The sequence below is a fragment of the Ceratotherium simum genome, chromosome 33 (assembly GCF_057802395.1).
Source record: "Ceratotherium simum simum isolate JZ-2026a chromosome 33, ASM5780239v1, whole genome shotgun sequence".
In the NCBI taxonomy this organism is placed as follows: domain Eukaryota; kingdom Metazoa; phylum Chordata; class Mammalia; order Perissodactyla; family Rhinocerotidae; genus Ceratotherium; species Ceratotherium simum.
The window spans coordinates 10,364,908-10,390,479 of record NC_141932.1 but is presented as its reverse complement, the minus strand read 5'-3'; the positions used below and the strand labels follow the sequence as shown (position 1 = coordinate 10,390,479).

At 44.3% G+C, this 25,572-nt stretch overlaps 2 protein-coding genes across 2 annotated transcripts in view; both read right to left on the bottom strand.

Annotated features, from left to right (window-relative positions):
• The window catches only part of LOC101403996 (SIGLEC family-like protein 1), a 41,012-nt gene extending 16,411 nt beyond the window's left edge, over positions 1–24,601 (bottom strand). Inside the window, exon 1 of the mRNA XM_087421238.1 lies at positions 24,546–24,601. The gene's annotated coding sequence lies outside the window, so the exon portion shown is untranslated. The remainder of the gene's footprint in view (positions 1–24,545) is intronic.
• On the bottom strand, positions 6,834–25,354 carry LOC106804050 (uncharacterized). The gene is made up of 5 exons (XM_087421902.1): positions 25,144–25,354; positions 24,546–24,860; positions 9,327–9,608; positions 9,082–9,187; positions 6,834–7,971 (listed from the first exon to the last, which is right to left on the bottom strand). Exons 1-5 carry the CDS (start codon positions 25,352–25,354, stop codon positions 7,707–7,709), a joined length of 1,179 nt encoding a protein of 392 aa, XP_087278028.1. The 3' UTR covers positions 6,834–7,706.
• Between the last annotated feature and the right edge of the window lie 218 nt (positions 25,355–25,572).

The window sequence follows — 25,572 nt, the reverse complement described above, 5'->3', positions numbered from 1 at the left end:
CAATTTAAACAAAGTGATCCAATGAGATGCCAACGATGTTAGAAATTATTTCATGTCTTATGAAAACAATACTCAAATAAAATGGAATTCTGACCAGTTGTCGTCTTACTTGATAGTTTCTTGTTTTGGTAACAATAACATTGTAATTGATGTCTCTATTTTCCTAAACTGTATACCTGTCTGTAGTCTTCTCTTTTCCCACGTGTAGAGTGCAAAAATAAACACCTTGGACTCTTCTAGATTTATTATTAATCAAATATTTTGAGAGAATTGTCTACTTAAAATACCAAATACATGTGAGGCTATCTGCTGGAGACTTTTGGGAATTCTGTTTTTCTGATATTGGCATCACTGCTTTCTCCTTGGCACTTTCTTCTTTTTCTTCCCTAGAATATGGATGCGATACTGGAGGTGGAGCAGCCATCTGGCAACCATGAGATAACCGTGAAGATCAAAGCCACAGGCTGACAACAGCATAGGGATCCTGGTTCTCTGACAGCCTTTTGGAGCTGCTACACCAACCCTGCACAGCCTACTGCCATGCTTATTCTTCATTTGATTGTTGTTCTAGCAAGGAAACTGATGAAATATCTTACCAGGGAATCTACCCAAGAGCGAGCTCCTTGAGAGAAGACCCTGCATCAAATAGATCTTTGTGTCCTCCACAGTACTTAGAAAGGTTCTTGTCTGATAAATATTTGCTGAAAAAAATATACAAGCACAAGTCTCTCCTTTCCGGGTACTCTCTTTCCTGGTTTGTGAAGAGCATTCGCCTGGAACTGGGATAATTGAGTTTGAGCCTCAGCTGCTCGTTGTGCCGGGCACTGCTTTCCGGCTGATCCAGTGGACCACAGGTTGAGATTCCCAATCATGTTCTCTCTTTCTGGCACCACTATAAAGACCAGAAATCGGGCCGGCCCCATGGCTTAGTGGTTAAGTGCGCGTCCTCTGCTGCTGGCGGCCCAGGTTCGGATCCTGGGCACACACAGACGCACCGCTTCTCCGGCCATGCTGAGGCCGCGTCCCACGTACAGCAACTAGAAGGATGTGCAACTATGACATACAACTATCTACTGGGGCTTTGGGGGAAGAAAAATAAATAAACAAAATTATAAAGGCCAGAAATAAACACTCACTTTCCTAGCTTTCCTTGCAGCTAGGGGTAGACACATGACATAGTTCTGATCAATGTGATGCAAATGGAAGTCTGCTGGGGATCTGAAAATATTTTTAAAAATCATCCTTATTGAGGTATAGTTTACATCAAACAAAAGGTATCCATTTTATGTCCAGGGTCCAATGAATTTTGACAAACACATGCACACATTTAATGACCACCCTAGTCAAGCTATAAGAATGCTTCCATCAACCATTTTTTGGGCTAGTATATAGAAATAAAATTGGTTTTTGTACATTGACCTTGTCTCCTGGAACCCTATTAAACTCACTCATAAAATCTAGTAGATTTTTTTTCTGCGTATTCTTTAGGATTTTCTATGTAGACAACCATGTTATCTGTGAATAAGGACAGTTTTATTTCTTCCTTTCCAATATCCAATTCCTTTCCATTTATTTCTTTTTCTTGCCTTACTACACTGGCAAGGACCTCCAGTACAATTTTGAATAGGGTGAATAAAATAGAGTCAGCGTACATCCTTACCTTATTCCTCATCTTAGGTGGGAAGCGTTTAGCCTTTCATGGTTAAATATGACGTTAGTTGTAGGTTTTTCATAGATACACTTTATCAGGTTGAGAAATATCCTTCTCTAGAATTTGCTGAGAGTTCCTTTTTTGTTTTTGTTTCTTTGGTTAACATGAATAGAGGTTGAGTTTTGTCAAATGCTTTTTCTGTATCTATTGAGATGATGATGATCATACAGTTTTTCTTTGTTGATGCACTGATTGCTTTTCAAATGTTTAATCAACCTTGCATTCCCGGGATAAACCCACATGATCACAATGTATTATACTTTTTTATATTTTGGGTTTGATTTGATAATATTTTTGTTGAGCATTCTTGCATCTATCATCACAAGGCATATTGATTCACAGTTTTCTTGTAGTTCTGTGTCTGGCTTTGATACCAGAGTAATGCTGGCTTCATAAAATGAGTAGGAAAGCATTCCTCTTCTTCCATTTTCTGGAAGAATTGTATATAATTGGTGTTATTTCTTCCTTAAGTGTTTGGTAGAATCCACCAGGGAAGCCTTCTAGGCCTGGAGTCTTATTGATGAAAACATTTCTAACTATAAATGCCATTTCTGTAATAGTATAAGGCTCTTCAGGCTATCTACTTCTTCTTGAATGAAATATGGTCATTTGTATCTTTTAAGGAATTCCATTCTATCTAAATTATCAAATTTATTGGCGTAAAGTTGCTCATACATTCCCTTACTATCCTTTAAATGTCTTTAGGATCTGTTGTTATAGCCACTCTTTCATTCCTGATATTCATAATTGGTGTGTTCTTTTTTTTCTTGATCAGTTTACTCAAGGTTTATGAATTGAATGCTTTTTAAAGAACAAGGTTTTGATTTCATTGATTTTTCTGTATTTCTTCTGTTTCTAATTTTGCTGATTTCTGTTTTTTATTATTTATTTCCTTCTGCTTGCTTCAGGTTTCTTTTATTTATTTTTTTTTTTAGTTTCTTAAAGTGGCAACTCTTATCATGGATTTGAGCCCTTTCTTCTTTTCTAATATAAGCACTGCCTTAGTGGCATGTCAAAACTTTTGGTATACTGTGTTTTAAAATATATTCAAATCTAGTATTTTCTAATTTCTCTTGTACTATGGGCTGAATTGTGCCCCCAGGAAAAGAAATATTGAAGCCCTATTCCCACATACCTGTGAACGTGACCTAATTTGAAATAGGGTCTTGCAGTTTACCTTTGTAATCAGGTTAAGGGTGGGCCCTAATGCAATACTACTGGTGTTCTTATAAGAAGAGGAAAATTTGGATGCAGAAACACACAGGAAGAAGGCCATGTGAAGAAGGAGGCAGAGACTGGAGTGACGCATCTACAAGCCAAGGAATACCAAGGATTGCCAGTCATCATCATAAACTAGGAGAAAGGCATGGAACATATTCTCCCTCAGAAAGAATCAACCCTGCCAACACCTTGATTTTGGACTTCTGGCCTCCAGAACCATAAGACAATATATTTCTGTTGTCTTAAGCCACTCAGTTTGCAGTACTTTGTTATGGTGGCCCTAGAAAACTAATACACCTTGTGATTTCTTTCTTTGATCCATTAGTTGTTTAGAAGGGCACTACTTAATTTCCAGATATTTGCTGATTTTCTAGCTCTCTGTTATTAATTTCTAGTTTAATTCCATTGTGGTAAAAGAATATACCTCATATGATTTCAATTATTTTAAATTTGTTGAGGCTTGTTTTATGGCTCAGAATATGTGCTATGTTGGTAAGTGTTCCACAAACCCTTGAATAGAATGTGTATCCTACTATTGTTGGATGAAATATTCTATAAATGTCACTTAAGTCAATTTTGTTGATAGTATTTTATATCCATACCAATTTTTTCATCTATTTGCTCAGTTACTGAGAAGGGAGAGTTGATGTGTCTAGTTCTCCTGTCAGTTAGATTAGGTGTTTTTTTAAAAATTTTTGAAATAAAAATTTTAGTTAGTAATTAATTCTCAGAATCTAATTATTTCAGGGAATATAGTGATTTACTTACAACCTCAAATTGAAGATTGAAAAGAGCTCTGGGGTGGTTTCAGCCAGGGCTTTGCAGTAACTCACTTTAGGCAAGTGCTGTACCCTCTCTGATTTCCCCTCATTTTCCTCATCTGTAAAATCAGAGAGTTTTATTGCCCAGTATGTAACAGCCCTTCAGACTTTAACCCTCTGATCTCTTCCAAGTCTCATTCCCTTCCCTAGGCCTTGGCACATCCATGGGTTATCTCCACAGGCAACCTCTTTCTCCTCCCCCTAAACGATCAAGTCCTTTTCCAAATTTACCTCCTCCTCTTGTGTTCCAGGAGTTCCAGACTGGACCTTCCTCAGCACTTCTCCATCTGGCTATTTCCTTGAAAACTGAACGTCCTCCTCGACTTTGGCTGAGTGCATCAAGTGACTGACTGGCTGACTTACTATTATAGAAACACTAACTGGAGAACTTACTTTCCAGAAGGATGTATCGTTGGACTGATTTAACGTCTCAGGACAAGCCCGAGGAACTGACGGACACGTGGAACAACTGTGTGCACAACAACTGAGGGACTCACTGGGAAGTGACTAACGCAGAGGAAGGCTAACTGATTAGCAGTCTTATAACCAGCTCGTTAGGCGGCCCGGGAGCCCCCGAGCCTCACCAACGTCCCATCAGCCAGCAGTCACACGGGATACCTGACCCCCGTGAAACCCCGCCCCACAGGTGCTCCAAGGAGCACGCGCGAGTCCTTCCAGAGCCAATCAGGGCCTGAGGATGCGCGCGGGAGCTGCTGGGCCGGGGCGCGGCGCGCGTGGCGGGAGGACCTCGAAGGAGAACCGGTCGGTCTGCAGCATCTCAACCAGTCCAGAGCAACCGTCATTACAGGGCTCCCTGGGCTCTACTGGAGCACCACCCTCGGCCATCGGGAGAATCGTCTTTCTTGAGCAGGCGGTTCTAGATCCCCGCTAGACCTCAAGACTGCGGGCTAATCAACCCAGTATTTGTGGGCAAGTAGATGATGGGAAGCCACTGATCAAGGAACAAAATGCCAAGTGCGCGACCCTCAGGACCAATCAGAAGGCACCTTGGTACCCCCTTGTTTCCTGTCCTGCAACCAAGGCCCCTATCACAGACAAAAGAGGACACACAAGGAAGACCCAGCTCTTCATTCTCATGCCAAAAATCCATCCCTGACCTAGTTCCAACCCATTTCCCGTCCTCTCTCCCATTCCTCTTGTAGATCTCATTCTCCTCTCCTTCCCCAAACCTACCACCTTCCCTCTTCCCATCCTTGTACACGTCTCCCTAATAGAGGATTTGTTTCTTTGATAGAAGCAAATAAAAAACCTATTATAGAGGCTTCTACCCTCAGCTCAAAAGCTCTGTTGCACAAGATTCTGACAGATAAAGTCCTGATGAATAGGAATCCACTTTCCCAAACTACAAAGCATATGAGGAAATAGCCCTCTGTGAGTGAAGATAAAACTTCAACTTCTCACCAGAGCATTGAAGTCCCGAAAGGTCTGGCCCCCTTGGGAGCTCACTCCTTATTCTGAGCTCCAGGTGCATAGACTTTCTCTGAGTTCTTGAACTCAGCAGACCTTTCCCATCTCAGAGCCTAGAATCCGCTGTTCTCTCTGACTAGCTTCTAATAATCCTGTAGGTTTCAGCACAAATGTCACTTTCTCAGAGAGGCCTTCTCTGACTCTCTAATCCAAACTAGGTTCCTCCCCTGGTTCCTTACACTTGCTCATAGTATTCTGTCCTTTTTATTCCTGGCACTGAACATTTTAAACTACAGTTTTGTGTTTATTTCTTCATTGTCTGTGTACCTACTTAGACCACGAGCTCCATGGAGGCAGGGCCTGTGTCTAGCTTGTTTGCCTCATTATCTGGCATATGGTGGATGCTCATATTTCTGTGGAATGTGTGAAATGCATGCATACATGTGAGGTTTATAGAAACATCTACCTTGAGTAGAGGATGACCATCTCATTGGTGCTGAATGGAGAACCATTAGATTAACTCATACATAATGCCCCAGGGAAGAGATGACCCCAACCACTGAAAATTACCAGCATCTGGCCCCAGAAAGGATGTTGTCATCCATTCTGAGGGGAACAATACACAGCTGTGGTCCATTCTCATGCCAGAATCTCATTCTCATTCCTTGCATACCTGCCTTTCTGGCCAAGAAATAATGCAATAACCTCCTAACTAGGCTCTTTGCCTCCAATCTTACCTCTTCTAAATACATCAATAACTACTTCTAGGATGTCCTTTCACTGTGTATCTGGTCACTCTGCTTCTTTGCTTCAAATCTTCCAACAGCTTATAATTCATTCAATTATTTGACAAACATTTTTGAGAGCCTGTTTGTTTTAGGAACTATTCTAGGTGCTGGTGATACAAGTAGAAAACAAAACAGACAAGATCCTGTTCTGGTAGAACTTACATTCTAAGGGAGTAAGGCTAAGTTCCCACCAGATAAAGCTCCAATGCCTTCTCTTGGCATTCAGGGCCCATCTTTGTGTCTTTTCTCCACCTGCACCTCTGGACACCACTTTTCAATCACTCTTTACCCAGGTACACCTCAGGTAAAGACACTGAAGGTCAAAGTGTCAGGGGGAAGGTCTTATACAAAGACATAAAACCACAAAGCACTGAAGTTGGGATTCAATCCATATATGATGGCCACAAAGCCTGGTGCTCTGGGATGTATATTCCAGGTACTGGGCACACGGTAGGGGCTCAAAGCTACTTCTTGGTGAACTTATTTCACAGTCTCACATTCATTTTTCCTCCTTTAACATCATCCCAGGATGGGACATACTTCTTATGGCTAACCCAAACAACAGATCATAGAGTTTGCCTCCAAAGATTCTAAGACCAGGTCTAATGGTAACCCTATTCAGTGGAGACGCAGAGTGAGGGACAGGTGGGGCTTGAGAGGGCTTTGCGAGCTGAGGAGACTCTGGGGGCTCCAGGTTTGTTATACTCCTGGGTTTCTGGGGTCTCTAAGGATTCTGCGGACTTGTGTAATTCCAGGGATAATGGGGTCTCCAGGTATGAATGTAGTTCTCACAGGCTTTGTCAGCTCCTGTTTATCAGCTCCCGCTTATCTTTTCCTGGAAGTTTAGGGTAATGGGTGCTGCAAAGCAGGGCAAAGAAAGAAGGATGTTAGAACAGATCTAGAGGTGAGGTATCAAATCTAAAAGGACAGAATTCTGTCGCTCCCTTTGAGCACAGAATTAAGGCAATGTGGAGCAGGCATTGGATTCACCTTTCCTCACAATCCCATAGTTGGAGCCTGCAACCCTGTCTTCTCCTGCTGATCCTCCCTGTACATTCCCAGCACCAGGCACCACCTGACTGTTCCCCAGACTCCTCTGGGAAGTTTTTCATGACTTCTCCAAGTAGGTTCTGTCCTTCCATCCTCCGAGAAACCATAAGCCCTGGCTCAGCACAGTTATTGCGAGGGTGCCTTCCCCACCAGCCTGGTTGCTCTTGAGAGCAGGGTCTGCATCTGATCTGTTTCTGAGACCCCTGCATTGCCCAGGATGGAGATTGCGAGACACTGCAGGAAATGCTGCTGGAATTTAACAAATGCATGATTTATCCACCCAAGGAGGGCAGCAGGGCCCTTGTGGTCTTAGAGAATCGTAAATGGTAAATAACTGTCCCTTCCAAGCCCTGCTGAGGATATCGGGTGCAGGAGGATAAATGCAAGAGTGACCTGGGCTTGGCCTGGTCTCCAAGCACTTCAGGCTGACTTGGGCCTTGGCATCTGCAGACTGTGCTGACTGCAGCCTGCCACACAGTCAGAGACCAAACCCTTTGGTTTCCGCTCTGATGCTGCAACCGCTGAGAGGTTCTCCTAAGCCTCTTCTCAATGGCGTGTGGGTGTGTGCATACTTTGCTGATTCTAATTACCCTTTAAGTTGTTTCTCTTAATTGTCTTCCCCACTCCAGGCCTTAGCTTCATTATCTATAAGATGATCTGCAAGCACATTCAGGCATTCTAAATGTCCTATAGGACTGAGAATGATAATTCCTTTAAACCCTGTATGTGCCTCTCCTCATGGGTCTTACTACCATTATTCTGATGGACTCGATTCCAAAAGCAATGGGTACTCACCAATATCCGGCTCTCAGAAGATGCGGTGATTATGGATTTTTCTGGTTCTTCAGGCTTCAGAGACATCTTGGGTTCTTGGCATGCTCTGACTTTAGGGCTCTTTTCTGCTTTGATCTCCCCAATTTTCTTTGCCTGCTTCATTCTAATATGTTTCACTCTATGGAAATGATCCTCCTGATCAATTCTGGAGCTCCACCTCCCTGCACCCCCAAACGGGCTCTGGTCTTGATCAGAAGTTCTGGTTTAGAGCCTCAACAATGCTACAGCTGGCCGTGTTATCTACGGCGAGCCACACAACTCTCTGGGAATTGGTTTCATACTCTGTGCAATGCGGACACCTTGCTTATCAGGCTGTGGGCTCAGATGAGGTCAGCTATGAAAGGGCTTTACAAACTGAAAGGACTGTTGTTGGTCTTTACATCCAGCTGACTATACTTTGAAAATAGCTTCCCAGTTTGCCCTGCCACCTGCTCCTCTTCTTTTTCATCCCTGAGAGTCGGTCACTCCCAAGTCCCATCTCTCTGACTGCCCCTCGTCACTTGCCCTGACTCAGGCTTGGCTCAGACCATCGCACCAGCTTCCTGTCTGGCCTCCAGCTTCCTGACTCTTGCCCCCTGGTCTCTGTCCCACCCCAAACTCATGCTTTCCTTCCCAGCTTAGCAGTCTTCTGTGGCTCCCAACAGGATTAAGCCCAAGACATCGGGACTGGCCAGGGTCCCCCTGCTGAACTCGCTGGCCTGACCTCTGGCTACTCTGCTCTTCTCACTCTAGGCTTCTAGCCGATATGTTTAGCCAAGTTTCAAGAGTCTTTATGAACCAACACCAAGAACCCTCTCCTTTTTCATTTTTAATCATTGATGTCACTCTCAATGCATCTGACACTGCACTGGAAATTGCTCAGATGTGTCCCTAGGCTCTGCATATACTATTTCCCACCAAATAAATGAGTGCTCAGCCCTCCGGGCCCACTTCAGCCAGCAACCTGGGGACTCTGCTGGTGTCTCTAGGGCTGCTGCTCCCTCTTTTGCTTTCTTCTTTATGAAATTCTCCAAAAGCCTGTGTCTTTGGGCCTGTTTTGTGGCCCAGCACAGTCCTGATGGCCCTGGATTGTGGTGACCTGTTTTGCACCTCTTCCTTTTGCCAGACCCTCAGCTCCGCAAGGACAGGGGCCCTGTCTTTGCCTTCTCTGTGCCAGCACCACAGCTGGGGCCTGTGGGTAGCAGACTCTGGGAAAGGCTTATGGGTGAATTTTGACCCCAGTACTCACACAAGAGGCATGAGGCAGAGGTAGAGCAGCGCAATCACAATGACTCCACAGACAACGCCCTGGATCAGCCCTTTCATGAAAGTCGGAGGAACCAAAGAACTCCTTCCTGGAAGCAGAGGGCATGTGAGAAAGGCTTCTCTCCGAAGACCTCAGAATCAGAGCCAAAGCTCTGCTCCCTCCCCTGTTCCAATGCCCATCCCCATCGGCTCTTCCTCACCCAGTCACTGGGGCCCCTCTGCCCTCACTTGACATCAGTAGGATGCTCAAAGCATGGGCTCCACTTGGGTTCCTCCCCTCACAGAGAAGTCTTGTGCCCGTTTCTGGCTGCTCGGTCAGGCTGATAGTGCTGTTGGCCCAGGGGCCAAGCATGGTGGAATTCACCTGGATGCCTCCATGTGTGCCATTCACACCCATGAGAACACCTCCCATCCACCACTGCACGTAGGGTGTGGGGATCCCATGGAAGGAACAGCTGCATTGCAGAGTCTTCTCCAAGGAACAAGAGGAATAGAGCAGCCTGGCAGGTGCTGTGGAGAGGGAGAGTCAGGAGTCAGCAAGGCATCCTGACTCCTCCTCCGCTTCCTCCTGGACCCAGCCTTGTCCTTATTTATGATTCATAAGGAGCTTCACACAGACTTTCTGGAAGCTCAGGAGTCAGGCCTCACAGATCAGTTCCCCTTCATCCTCTGTCCCATCTGGCCTGAACCTGAATGCTTGACCTTCTAGACTGAGGGCAAGGGAATTTTCTGAGGATCCACATTTCTTATAATCCCTTATCTACTCCCCCCAACCCCAGGCTAGACTTCCCAGCCTCGGCTTCTACTTCATCTCTCTTCTTCCCGTCCCCAACTTTCCCCTCAGGCTCTGCCCTGTCCCAGCTCCATCTGTGATCAATTTCTCCCTCCATCACTTACTGTCTGGATGCTGTTGGGCAAGTCACTTTCCCTCTCTTTGCTCTTTCCTAATCTGAAACACAGGGATATTCGCTGAACCTGTGTCACACTATCATTGCATTGAATGCCCTCAGGTTTGCAGTATTCCTAGCTCAGTGCGTGGTCAAGCATTACCCATTCAATAAATAGAACACCTCTCTAGATTTTTTTCTTCCCAATCCCAAGTGGCCTTCGATTGAGCATTTGTCTTAAGCAAAGATTGCAAGGCCATTTTCTAGATAAGAACATTTAGAACTGCCTTGCTCTATACAGAATAGGTAGGACATGTTGTCCATTTGGTGAATATCATGGATTAATAAGGAACAGCTCGTTAAGGTCTCCAATAATGAGGACTCGGTCCATAGAGTTTTCACATACTTTTTCATTGGAGTTGTTCGAGGTTACTGGAAGAAAGGGGTAATTTTCCCCTAAACAGTAGCCCTTGATCTTGGACTTCTCATCTGGGTCACTTGGAGGGGGGATTAAGAATTTGCAGGGGACTGTGATGCACAGCCTCTCCCCTACTGCTGTCCTCTGGATTATTTACTTTTACCATCTGGGAAAGCATACCAGTGGAGAGCGACTGACATGCTGAAAACCTGACTAACCCTGGAGCTCCCAGTGTGTGCTAATGATATCTGAAACAGCGCCTATGCTCTCATATCTTCATACCACCCTGACTGAGCTCCCACCTTCACCCCAACTCCACTCTCTGGCCCAATGTGCTATTTGCCCTAGATACCCCCAGCCCTGCCAGAATCTGGCACACCAGTGTCTAATCCATATTGGTTATTGGGTACCCTACACACTTATGTCCTCTCTTCATACCCCCACAGCCCAACCCACCCCTGGCCCTGGAGCCTCGGTTTCCTCAGACATCTCTTCTGTCTGCTGCTTATCATCCCACTCACCCAGTGGTAGCAGTGGCTGCACCATCTGCAGCAGAGATAGTTCTCAGGAACAGGAGGGGCCCAGGGCCTTTACTACGGCTGCTCTGACATCACAACCATATGGTTCAGAAGGGATGAGATGATGAGTAACTGAAAGAGGATATGAGGGTGGGAAGAGTAGAAAGTCTTCTTAGCAAGCTAGGGGCTTCAGTCTCTTTGGTCATCCTGAAGGCCTTTTCACCCTGAGAAGCAGGAATTTCCCGGGATAAGATGCTCAAGAGCGTCTAGGGACGGGCAACACCCCTGCTATCCTCTGTGAAGCCCCAATGCCATGTCTCCTTTCTTCTTTCTCCTCCAGTCTTTCATTCCCAGTCCCAGCCTCCTTGGGAGGGACTCAATGACCAGGTCCTTTGGGTTCTTTCTCAAAGCTAATGGGGATCCATGGAAGGGTTGTGTACCATGGAGGGACATGATCAGGTCTGGGGCCCACGTGAAAAATGGCCTGGAGGGGGAGCAACTGCAGTCCAGGTGGCCAGGGAAGAGACCAGTGTGGTGGTCTGGAATGAATGACGCGCTTGAGTTGGTGCATGAGCTGTGAGGGATGCAGGGGACAGGACAGATTTAACAGATCTTTGGGAGAATGAAAATGGATAGGAATTTCCATTGCTGATAGGAAAAGTTCCAAACTTCCCTGGAAATGAGGTTCTCCATAATTTTGCCTCAGCCTTGCCGTATATCTCCCTGTGCCTTTGACAACATTTTGCATGCCAAAGGAAAAATGCTGCCTTTTCTAAATTTCACTCTAAACAAACCTCTCCCATCACTCAGGGAAATCCCCCTTTTATAGCTTTTCCTCTTGCAGCTCCCCTCTACCCACATTCAAATCCTAGAATTTCAAACCTGAGTTCAATACCACTTCCTACACGCAGCCTTTCCTGATCTCCCTACCCAGTCAGAAGCAGGTAACCTCTCCCCTCCCAGAGTTATCAAGTTATTTTTTCTGTTCTTTTCTGAGGAAAATCAATTTTTTTCCCTCATAGTAGAGTTATTTGTTTCTGTGCAAGTGCCAGACACCAGCCGTTACCCGTCCTGCACTCCGTTACTAACATATCCAACTTTGTTAATGGGTGCAATATTGCAAGCTAAAGCACTCCTTCGTCTACCCTCCTGTGCAGTTAAAGGAGACCATGTGACATTGTTTTAGTGGAAGTGAGCTGGGAATTCCTGGGAAAGTTTTGCCTTCCTGATATTGTCGTTTCCTTCTTCCTTGTCACTTCCTTCTTTTTCCCTAGAATATGGATGTGATCCTGGAGGTGGAGCAGCCTTTTGGCAACCATGAGATAACCAGGAGGATGAAAGTCACTCATTAAGGATGTTGTAGCAGAACAATTCAAGGAGCTTGGTTCCCTGATGGCCTGTGGAGCTGCTACACCTATCCTGCACATCTCCTTATGTAAGGAAAATGAGCTCTCATTTGGTTAGGTCACTTTAGTTGGGAAACTAATGAAATAATCTTACTAAAGAATCTACCTGAGAGTGACCTCTTTAAGGGAAGGCTCTACATCAAATAGACCTCTGTGCCCTCCATAGCGCTTAGAATTATCTTGTTTGATAGTCACTGATAAAATGTTCAAATATTAATCTCACCCTTCTTGAAACTATCTCCCTCCTACTGTTTTTTTTTTTTTTTTTTGAAAAGCATTGACTTAAGAGTAGGAGCCCTGGCAAACCCAGCCCTGATTATGTAAGCTATGCCACTGATTCATTGGAAGACCACAGACAAATCCTTTTCCTCTCTGGGCCATAAGTCCCTCATCTCTGCACCAATGTCTGGTAAAAAGGCAGGATGAGGGGATGCGCCCCCAGTTTATAATATTTTGTGGCAGACACTGCTGGCTGTCTGACCCAACAGGTATGTCAGCACCATTATCCCCGTTGCCTCCACTACAGTGGCTGAAAATAACAAATATTACTGTTCTCAGGTTCCCTTACATGTCCCAGTGGTCAGGTGACCCAATTGTGATCAAAGAATCATCAGTATACTTTAAAGAATAACTTTTCAACCATATCAATATTTTACTGTTCAAAAAGTTCAGTTAAACCTAGAAGGGGAAAAAAAGAAAACTCTAAAATTGAACAAAAACAGGATTAAGTGAAAAAATGAAAATAATGATAACACAACCACTGGAAAAATGCCTATTTCAAGTAACCTCTGAACACAGTGCTCTGACTGTACTGTCTTAAGGGTGACATATTCGAGGGACAAAGAAAACTTAATCTTCACATGGTATGTGTATTGTTATCAGTAATACTGGTATTGTAATTTTGAAACTATCTTTTAAAGATTTTCACGGTAAGGAAAAAGATAAGTATAAAAGACAGTAATTTAAGAAAGTAAAGTTAAATTTTTATTGGCAATATAAATACAAACCCTTGGTTTAAAAAACAAATTCTATTTCTGTATTCTGTTCATGGAAACAGCCTAGAAGCAATGATATAGCAATGTCCATAGCAATAAACACAGCTCACATCTAGATCTTGGTTTCTAAATAATATTCATCAGTGTGCTGGAGCCTGAGTAAACCAGCTTATAAGAACTGATTATTAAGTTTTCAAGAATGCTGCAGTCGTTATTAAAAATTAAATTAAGTAAATCTTTAGTTATATTGAAAAGAAAGGTTATAATTACTCAAAACTGATTACTTCCTAATTTTTCTAATGCATTTTACTCTTATCTATGTTCTTGAGGTTATTTACATCTTCTGTATCAATATGATGGAAATACTACATAATGGTGTTCTACTGTGTCTCTTCCTAATTCCACATCATGGGTTGATAGCTTGAAATTAACTATAGAGAGAGTATTTACCAGTGGAAATTGCTAATACTACAATTCGGGGCTTTTTTTTTCCCTTTGAGATCTGGTTATTAAATATTTACCAGCACACAATAACTAATATTTCCCACTCAAAGGAACCCATTCACCTTGGAACTGCCATCCATAAGCCAAACATCTCTTTGTTGGTCGATTGGGAGCTATTCATTGGCACTACCCATTCACTAGCAATAGGATCTGGCAGCGCCTCAGGCGGTTTACAAAGTCGGTGCTGGGGGAAAAGAGGCCACCTGCTCGTGAATACAATGAGTACTTCCTTGAATTCCTGTAGTAGCATGTTTATCTATAAACCATTTCCATTTCATTATGGAACTCTTCTGGGCATGGCCTTCCTTATTATTGTGTTTGTCCAACATTACCAAAGATGTCATGAGAATTTCAGGTTTCAGGTGACGGGGATCAGGGCAGGCCTCCCCAAGACGTGCTACTCTGGTATGCAGATTATTTCGAGCTGAAGACAATAAAGTCTCAGAAGACTCTGAAAGAAACTTTGACCTCCCCCCTCACTAACTGCCAAAAAGGATTTAAGATAGAAGGCCTGTCCCCAGGACAGGCCATCACCATAAATAACTCTGGGTATGGATAGACTGGGAGGGTCCTTGCTAGGCTCATTCTTATCAAAGTTCTCTTTACCAAACATTTGTAAGGAAATGTACATTTGTAAGGAAAATCTCTGTTTGTAAAGGTATCTCCCTCTCTGTACTGGGAAGAGTGGCAGATGACCTCATCTCTGGAAACTTATCAGTACAGAAGGTGGGGACTTAAATCTGCATAATAACCTTAGTCTTGTTTACTGTGCTTTTCTGGTAATCTCCCATAACTGACTCCCCCCTTCCTCCAACATCCTCCTTTGTCTTTAGCTGGAGATAGTATTTAAGATGGGAACCTCCGCCATTTTGTCAAGTTACCCAGCTTTTCTGGGTCTCTCCCATGTATACATGTTATAAAGCTTTGTTTGATTTTCTCCTGTTATTCTGTCTCATGTCAATTTAATTTGTACCCTGGCCAGAAAGGACCCAGAGTGGGTAGAGGATAGTCTTATTTTATTTTATGGATTTTAGGATTATTTTATGTCCTTCAGTCATAGGGGCCGTTTCAATTAAAGCCCCAATAGCCAGCTAGTTGTCTTTGTATTGGAAATTTTCTGGTCAAAAATCCCAACAGTCGCCACTGGGTGGTGCTCACTGGCTTTGCATAAACTCCAGTCTGCGTAAGGATTCCAAGACTTTTTTTAAAGTAGTTATATGGATAGGGCTAGCAATATTCCCAGATACAGAATATGTCTTCCAAAATCCAAACAAACGAATCAAACACTGGGCTTCTAACACTTTTTTTCCACCAGGTATCCTGTACTTTTCAAGTTAACAACCTTCGTGGGCTTAGGCAATCTTATTGGTTCCCATTTAGCATGTTGGATCAACATTGGTTGAAGGGAGTATTTACGTGCCTCCTGTTTTATAATACCAGGAAGGGGAAATGTTCCCCGGTCAGACACTATCTATTTACATTCAGGTAAAGGAGGAGACACAATGACCTCACATAAAATCTGTTCAAACATTCCAATTTTCATCCAAACTCTCACCTTAATCCCATCAATCCTTGCATTCCCATATCTTCCCAATCTAACCATAACTCCCCTTAGGACTCACCAAGAGGTTTTAGAATTACAATGCATGGGCTCCCACGTTAAGGAGTCCCAGAAACATCTCTTCTGACCATTTTACCACTAATGTGCATAAGGCTTTGAGTTCCCAGCTGGGGATGGGGCCAAGGAACCTGGGCCCTTTTATTGATCTTTTTTTTTTTTTTTTTTAAAGATTTTATTTTTTATTTATTTTTTCCCTCCAAAGCCCCAGTAGATAGTTGTATGTCATAGCTGCACATCCTTCTAGTTGCTGTATGTGGGACTCGGCCTCAGGATGGACGGAGAAGTGGTGCCTCAGTGCGCGCCCGGGATCCGAACCCGGGCCACCAGCATCGGAGCGCGCGCACTTAACCACCAAGCCACGGGGCCGGCCCATATTGATCTTTATCTTGATTAGATTATGGGACCATCACCTCAGGCAATTTCAAGTCAGGTTTCTCATTGTCATATTTGCCTTCTGGTTTTTTAAAATTCCTCTAAACTAGGGTAAACAGGGCAGACTTGATTAGGGTCATTCAGTGTTGAGGGCTATCTGGGGTTCCCAATGGTCCACCCACTCTCCAAGAGCGCTGCATTGAGACCTTTGTTTTGACCCCATCAAAGTCCACTTTATTTATCCCACTTCTTAATATAACCGTTTAAAGATTTCCTCCCTGTTGGGATGAGTCCCCTTGACTCTTCCGTTCGTCTTTCTTCATTCTCTTGTGAATCACTCTAATTTTCTTTGCTATCTGTTGTTTCAAAGTAACTTTTCCCTTTAGTAGCAGGCATGAAGCTAGCAGCTGTAGCTTGGACTGGACAGAACCCAGGCTTGGCCCAGCACCAGAATCGACTCTAGCCCTTTTGTTCACTTTCATTTTAGCTATTATAGATAAAAATAGCCAAAAGACTGTATATTTAGCCTGTTTCTTGTTATTTTGCATTTCCTCATGCATCTGGTGAGTCAACTTCTTGGGGGTTGGATCCACAGTTTTAGAAAAAAACATTGGTAAGTTTTATCTCCTGTAACTACTTCAGAACAGTTGCATTTCCATACCCGTTGGTGACCCCGGTGCCATTCAGGAATCAAAAGTTCATCCCCTGACCTAACACCCTTCCTCTTCCCAAACCATGTGTTTCAGTGAGTCAGCTTGGTTCTCATGAATCTCATTTCTGATGCAAACTGCAAAGTCAGGGAACAGCCCAACAAGATGCCCTCACTTCTAACCCAGCTGCAGATTTCAGGGGTCTCTAAAACTACCCTCATTTCGGACACAAAATGCAAGTTTTGGAGTCCCCAAACTATCCTTAGGTTCAATAATTCACTAGAAGTACTCACAAAATTCACTGAAAGCTGTTATACTCAGGGGTTACTATTTATTACAACTAAAAGATACAGATTAAAATGTGCCAAGGCAAGAAGGACATAGGGCCAAGTCTAGGAAAGTTCCAACTGAGATAGGCAGGAAGCTAGATATGAGCTGGGAGCAAGGTCACTCCACCAGGCAGCATCCTGATTACCGGGCAGCGGCTTTTTGGATGTGCAGCACTCCCCCGACCCTGACCAAGAGTAGCCGCAAGCCTCATTATACCCTCATTTGCACTGCGGTTTTGAGCCCCCTTGTGAGGGATCACTGCCATGACAGTTCTGGAGATGGTTATGTAAGCAAAAAATCTCCCCCTTCCGACGTGGAGGTGGAGACAATGTTCCGCTCCCTCTGCACATGTTCCAAGACCCTCACCCGCCCCTGGGACCCAGCATTCCAAAGCCACTGACCACCACAACTTCAGTGCAGTTGATCCCTCAAGCCTGTCAGCCCCTCCCCTTGGGGGTGTACTTTCGCTTTGCTAACAAATCCTCCTCTGTTAAAACTTCTGCTGTGTGTCTGCTCTCAAATTCTTTTGTGTCTGTGGACCTAGAACCTGGGACCCCACCACACCAATCCAACTGGTGCTGATGACACAGAGAGCTTCCAGTTGTCCTTTCCCCGTGGAGTCACGGATGGCATAACTTAAATTTCCTGGTAACGACGTGTGACAATATGCACAGAGTATGACAACCAGAGAAGCTCACCCAAACCTTGCGTCCAGAGTTTTTAGTGGGTCTTCATCATGTGTGCAAGACTGACCACCCCTATGGCTTCCTTCTGAAGTTGAGCTGATACCACAAGATCCAAAAACCTTGCTCTGAATCACATTGTTAAACTATCCAGTGTGGCCAGCCCCTCTCTGAAAGTGCAAGGCCCCCCAGGCAAACAAAGACACTCCTATCAGGCACGATGTTCTAAGGGCTTAGAGATTATCTCCCAAAAGCCAAGGCCAGACCTCTCTTCAGGCTAGGTTAAAGTCCTTACTACACGGATTGATAGATGCCAAATTCAAGGCAGTAGTTATCTCTAGGTTTGAGTGGGAGATTATTTAAGGAAAGGGTACACAAAGGGTACACAAGAAGTAGTTTTTTAAATTTTAAGCTGGGTGGCAGGTACATGCTCTCCTTACACCATTTTTATACCTTTCTTTATGTCTGCAATATTTCATAACATTTAAATGAAAATTTGATCATTTGTCATTTATGTAAAAGCTTTATATATATCACACGTAAATATATATGCTCAGATGTAATACTTATATGTTAATATATAATACATTCATAAATATATATACATAAATGAATAAAACAAAGGTCTGAAAAGATCCACAATAAGCTGGTACCAGTACTTACCTATGGGTAGAGCAGTGATTAGGGAAAAAGACGAAGCAGGATTTTCAGTTTTTATTCTATACACATTGGTATTATTTGATGTATAAGTTCGCATTCATGTATTACATTGGTGAACAAATTATTTTTGTAAAGATAGATTAGTAAAAGAAAACAAAGAAAGGATACCATAATAAATTAGGCCATAATAAAATTTTTTAAACCTTTAACTTAAACTAATATTTATTTATTATTTACTATACGCCTGTCAATTCCACACATCTCATTTATTCCTCCCAAGAACCTGAGAGACTGCATATACAGACAGACAATGGCCAGGCCATATATGACCCTCAAATCTTGACTATATGACATACATGATTCTGATCCTCACTGTGCAGCAACCAGTCCAAGAAGCTAAACCACAACCTCTGCAGCAATTGGTCCAGAACAGTCAGAACTTGGTAAATGGGTACCAGCTCCCCTATTTATTGCCCCTGCTTCCAGCTCAGAACCAATGAAATAAAGACAAATATGTCCCCCAACCCAATCACATAAGATGTCCCCACTTCCAATTAGCTAACCTCCAGCTTCCCCATGATCACAGTCTCCAATCAGACACTATCTGAAACTCCTTCTCTTTTTTCTCACTATGAAGATTTCCCACTACCCTGCCTGCCTTTGAGTCTTTGCTGAATACAAGTGATGGTGGCTGACTCTCTTGCTAAAGCAAGTGCTGAATAGATAACCTGTTCTCAAACCGGTGGTCTTCGTTTATTTCCACAAACCCTGTGGAATTAAGTCTTAAGATTTCCTCTTTATAAATGAGGAAACTGAAGCTCAAAGAAATAAGTGATTTTCTCAGGATCATTGAGCAGGTGTAGTTGGAGATGGATTCAAAACTCAGGTTCTTCTTTCTCCAGACCAGCTTTCAAGGGAGGAGAAATTTTATAAGCTATTCACATTCTTTGGCTGATAGGCTATATAGTAAGGGTATAAATTAATATTAGAAGTCTAAACACCCTCGCCCTCATCTCAGAAAAACGAAAAAGTCAAGAGTCAAAACCTTGAAGTCCTCTTTGGCTACTCTTTTCTCTTGTCTCCCACAGCCAATCTGTCAGAAAATCCTGTTGTGACTGCTTTCAAAATATATTCAAAATCTCACCACTTCTAACCACCTCCACTCCTGCCACCCTGGCCCATGCCACCATCCTCTCACCCAGATGGCTGCAATAACCTTCTCACTGGCCTTGCTGCTTTACCTTAGTCCCCCTACATTCTACTTCCCACTCAGCAGCCAGAGGGATTCTAGCAACACCTCAGTAAGATCCTGCCCTTTGTCTGCTCTCCAATGGCTCTCATCTCCCTCAGAGTAAAAGTCAAAGTTGTGCACAACATGGCCCTCTCTGGTCTCACCTCCTGCCACTCTACAGATGCTTGCTACTGCAGACAGCAGTCTGCTCCCTCTAAAGAGTCTCTCTCAAGAAGCACATTCCTGTATACAGAGGGTCAACAGGCATATGAAAAGATGTCCAATATCACTAATTATTAGGGAAATGCAAATCAAAACTACAATGAGATATCACCTCACATCGGTCAGAGTGGCTATCATTAACAACACAGGAAACAACAAGTGTTGGAGAGGATGTGGAGAGAAGGGAACTCTCATACACTGCTCGTGGGAGTGCAAACTGGTGCAGCCACTATGGAAAACAGTATGGAGACTTCTCAAAATATTAAAAATAGAAATACCATATGATCCAGCTATTCCACTACTGGGTATTTATCCAAAGAACATGAAATCAATAATTCAAAAAGATTTATGCACCCCTACATTCAGTGCAGCATTCCCAATAGCCAAGATGTGGAAGCAACCCAAGTGCCCATCAATGGATGAATGGATAAAGAAGAGGTGGTATATACATATAATGGAATACTACTCCACCATGAAAAAGACAAAATCATCCCATTTGCAACAACATGGATGGAACTTGAGGGTATTACACTAAGTGAAACAAGTCAGACAGAGAAAGACAAAAAGAGTATGATTTTACTCATATGTGGAAGATAAACAAACAAACACGTAGATAAGGAGAATAGATTGGTGATTACCAGAGGGGAAGGGGGTTGGGGGGAGGGCAGAAGGGGTAAAGGGGCACATATGTATGGTGACAGATAAAAACTAGACTATTGGTGGTGAACATGATGTAGTCTATACAGAAGCTGAAATATAATAATGTACACCTGAAATTTACACAATCTTATAAGCCAACATGACCTCAATAAAATAATTGGGAAAAAAAGAAGCAGATTCCTTTGTGATGGCACTGTTTCATTCCTTCCTTCAGTCAACCAACATTTTTGAGCATCTTCTTTATGCCAGGCACTGTCTTAGGGATATGGCAGAAAACAATAAAGACACAATCCTTGTCCTCATCCTAGTATGGAAGGCAGATAATAAACAAGTTGACAATTAAGATAATTTGACAGTTCTAAGTACTATGAAGAAAAATAATATAGGATAATAGCATGGAGAGTTATGGGATGGGGGCCATTAGGGAAACAGTTTAGGTAGGGTGGTCAGAGAGGGTCTCTTTAAGGAAGTAACGTCTGAGCAGAAACCTAGAGGGAGGAAAGCCATGCCAAGCTGGGGAGAGGAAAATTAAAGGTAGATAGAATAGCAGTTGCAAAGCTTGATGACTTTAGCATATTTAAGAGAAAAAAATGTTAGCAGCTGAAGTGTAATGAGACAGGGAGAGATCCGGCAGGAGAGAAGGTCAGATACCATGTGGGGTCAGCTCCTGTAAGCCATGAGGAGGAGTATGAATGCAATTCCATTGGAGTATTTTAAGCGGCATGACTAGGAACTGATCAATTTGGTTTTAAGTTCACTCTGGCTGCTGTGTGAAAAACGGACTATACTGGGGCAAGAGTGGAAGCACAAAGACCACTTGGGAAGCTACTTCAGGTAGCCAGGTAAAGGTGATGGTAGTTTGGCCCAGAGTGGTAGTGGTGGAGATTGCAGAGTTATTGTATTGAGGTGTTAAAATTCTATGAGCAGACAAGACCGGTTTAATCATACAAGCAAAACTTAGTGTATTTTACAAGACTAACTTAACCTGGGTCATTTCTTGCTTATACCTCTGGAAATCATAAGCCAAACCTGAACTGTTTCCCAAGGTTGATAAGAGGCAACCACTGACAAATTCCCTATCATTTAAGATAATTCTAATACTATAACCAATCACTGTGGAGAATAAACAGTCACTACCTTCTCACTGTAGAAGCTGCTTCAAAACAATATACTCTGGAACCTCAGTCTATGTCTGGTTTGAGTGCTCTCAGTTTGCAAACTGTCTTTTTGGTGTGTGCACAATAAACTTTTATTAACTACTATTTTAGTGATTCATTGGTTTTACTTGGCTATTTTTGAACCTTTGACAGAGGATATCTTTTGGAGTTAAACTGAGAAGATTAGTTGGTGGACTAGACACAGAGAAGTGAGGGAAAGAGGAGAATCAAAGATGATAAATTTTTCACTCAATTAACTGGGTGGATTTCATTTTATTGCACAAATCAGATATTATGTTTGTCTCCCCCTCCTAACTTTGAGCCCTGCGAGGAAACCATTGTGACTGAGTCACTCTGACTCTCCAGCACCCAGCAAAGAGGCTGGAACATAGTAAGTGTCCGATAAATATCACTGGTGAGAGAACAGTTTTGAACTGAGAGTTGAGTTTTAACTGTAGTTCTGCTTGTAACTACATTTTTTATAATTATTATTTTTTATTGAGATATAACTGACATACCATAAAATTCACTATTTTAAAGGGTATGCTTCAGGAGTTTTTAGTATATTCACAAAGATGTACAATATCACCATTATCTAATTCCAGAATATTTCCATCACCCCCAAAAGAAACCCAGTATCCATTAACATTCACTCCCATTTCCACAAACCTCCAGGCCCATCCCTATCTCCTAGTCTTAGGCAACCACTAATTTACTTTCCATATCTATGCATTTGCCTATTCTGGATACTTTATTCAAATTAAATGATACAATATGTGCTCTTTTGTGTCTGGCTTCTTTCACTTCCCATAATGTTTTTAAGATTCATTCATGTTGGGTGAGTACTTCTTTTTTTTTTGTGAGGAAGATCAGCCCTGAGCTAACATCTGTGCTAATCCTCCTCTTTTTGCTGAGGAAGACCGGCTCTGAGCTAACATCTATTGCCAATCCTCCTCCTCTTTTTTTTTTCCCCAAAGCCCCAGTAGGTAGTTGCATGTCATAGTTGCACATCCTTCCGGTTGCTGCATGTGGGACGCGGCCTCAGCATGGCCGGAGAAGCGGTGCGTTGGTGCGTGCCCGGGATCCGAACCCGGGCCGCCAGTAGCGGAGTGCACGCACTTAACCGCTAAGCCACAGGGCCGGCCCCATGGGTCGGTACTTCTTTTATTTTCATGGTTGAATAATATTCCATTGTATGGATATACCACATTTTGTTTCTCCATTCATCAGCTGACAGACATTTGGGTTGTTTCTACTCTTTGCCTATTATGAATCAGTTACGAATCATGCTGCTACCACTGGTAACTACTTTCCCATTAACATCTAATGAGAAACTACTGTTGCCGCTTACAAATCTAGAGACTTAGAAATTTTATCTCACTTAGTCCTCTCAACAACACGGTGAGATAGATCTCATTATCATCACTTCACAGAAGAGAGCACAGACCCAGAGAAGTGACTGACCCAAATGTCTACAGCCGTGAAGCCGACAGATTTCAGACTCAACCCTTGACTCCAAATGCAGTGTCTTTTCCATGACGCCGCTTCCCCTTAAAAGCCGCTGTGTGAGCACGGTCAAGTCCATTCACCTCTCTGAGTCCATTTCCTCATGAATAAAATATGGGAATGAATCAGCCAGCCCTGACCACCTCACAGGGTTGGTAAGATACGGACGGAAAGAGCTGTAAACCACACGGCAACGTGCGTTAAAGACGTCTTCAGCTGTGCCTCAGTGTAACCCACGGTATACTTAGGAAAGTGTCCTAGATTCTTTCCAGAAGTGGACCAGAAGCCAGAAGGCCTAATCTTTGTCTCCCACTCCTGAGAGATTCTGGTTAGGTCACTTCCCTTACTCCTGGTCTGCTTCAGAGACTGCAAACTGGTGGCATCCAAGCTGGATTTGACCCATGACTAGGTTTTGTTGGCCCACTAAATGCTTACTTTTTCCAGTCAACTTTTTTTGTGGGATGACACTCAAAACTCAGGATATTTCACAGAAAATTCAAACTTGCAGCTTCTCCATCTCTCTTTTTAAGAAACACTTCAACCTCCTGGGTGTGAAGCCTGGCTAGCTGCGTGATGGCAAGCAAGATGTCTCCCCTCTCCTGAGGCCTCACTTTCCTCATATTTAAAACATGGGTTACAACAGCACCCATCTCACAGGGTTGTTATTAGGGTTAAATGAGTTAATAGAACGGAGCCTCACCTATTATACACTCAATAAGCCTCGGTTACTATTCATTAAATTATCTTCCTGTCCCTTGTCAGCATTTGCTTTGGGACCACTCTAGAACCAGCTCTCTGCTTTCCTAGTCCACGTTTCTACGTGTTTTGCAGGATCCCCCTGAGTGGACTCTGCCCAACCCTTCACCTCCACATGTCAAAACAGATTTCCCAGGCCGGCCCAGTGGCTTAGCGGTTAAGTGCACGAGCTCCGCTGCTGGCGGCCCGGGTTCGGATCCCGGGCGTGCACCGAGGCACCGCTCCTCCAGCCATGCTGAGGCCACATCCCACATACAGCAACTAGAAAGATGTGCAACTATGACATACAACTATCTACTGGGGCTTTGGCGGGGGAAAAAAAAAGGAGGACGATTGGCAATAGATGTTAGCTCAGAGCCGGTCTTCCTCAGCAAAAAGAGGAGGATTGGCACGGATGTTAGCTCAGGCCTGATCTTCCTCAGAAACAAACAAACAAACAAACAAAAAACCAGATTTCCCTTCTCCTTCTTGCACAGTGTGAAGAAGATGCTGCCCACCTTCCAGGTGAGGAAGCGCCTCTCTCCCTCACACCCTGCCTCCGCTCCCTTTTGGCACTGCCCATTTTTGTCTTTCCCTTTTTCCGACGTGAAACCGCCCTCAGATGTTGGCATGAGCCCTGTCTGCGTCCTGGCCCCGGCTTTGCGCGTAAATCGCTGAATGCCCTTGGCCAAATGTTTTCCCTTCTCTGCTTTCCCTCCCATTTCCTCCTCTCTAACACGAGTGGGTTTGACGGTTTGCGATGAATGATCCGTCTAGCTCTAAAACTCTCATTTCTTCCCGCTCCTCCCTGCCAGGCTTAGAGATACACGAGATGACCCCCTTGCACCCCCTCGTGAAACCCTTTGCCCACCACTGCACCCCCAAGTCTTACCTAAGTCTCTGTTCCGAGGGCTCCCGGTCCTGCACGGCGTCGCCGTGGATCCCGTCCTCTCCTCAGCGGAGCGGAAGCGCTGCCAGGGGCTCTCCGGGCTCGCTGAGGGCGCGCCGGCCTTCTGGTGGCTGACTGGAAAGCGGGTTTTCCGGGGACGCCGAGGACCCCCGGCGAGAGCGGTTAGCTGGCTCACACGGGGGATAACCGTGCGCCGACGGCTGGTGCCTTCCAGGGCACTGACTGACTGACTGAGGGGCTGAGTTAGAGCGAGCCTCACTAACCGAGTCACAGGGGGGTTATCTGACTGAGCGATTTACAAGCGGACTAACTGTCGGCTCGTGAGGCCACTAACCAGGTCATTAAGGACGACGGCTTGGGTCTTATTAGGTTGGTGACCCTCCGCTGTCCTTCAGGCTGACCAGTGACCCCCCTTGGTGACAGGCTGACGAATACAGACAGGCTCCTCCGGGTGAACTGACTGACTAGTCGCCCACCGGCTGTCAGGAAGCCTCGCCGTCTGACTGACCGAGAATTGGCCTCTGCTCAACCGAGGGGCTCCCGGGGCCCCTCAGGCCAGAGAGCCGCCCTGGCGCCTAACCGGCCTCGCGACTGCCTACTGCCCCAGGTCGCGCGGACGGACGGACCGCCTGACAACAGAGAAGCCCCGCGTTCACGGAAACCCAGTCTGGGCAGTCCCAACCCAGGTCCCGCACTCGACAACCGCCAAAGAAGCCAACAGACTTCGCGTGGCCCCTTGCGGCCCCCGGGAGGCCGGCGATCAACCGCCTGCTGCGCGAGAAAGGTTGCATGATGGCGCCCAGAAATCGCTCTGGGTACCGCCTGCGTGAGGCGCGGTGTGCGTCTACTTCACAGCCAATCAGTGACTGCACAACCTTATTTAACAGCCAATCAACAGCTGCACGGGCATAGTCTGTGGCCAATTAGCATCTGCATGTGCTGTTATTCCACAGCCAATCAGTGGCTGCAAGGACCTATTCTGCAGCCAATCAGCAGCTGCAAAGCTATT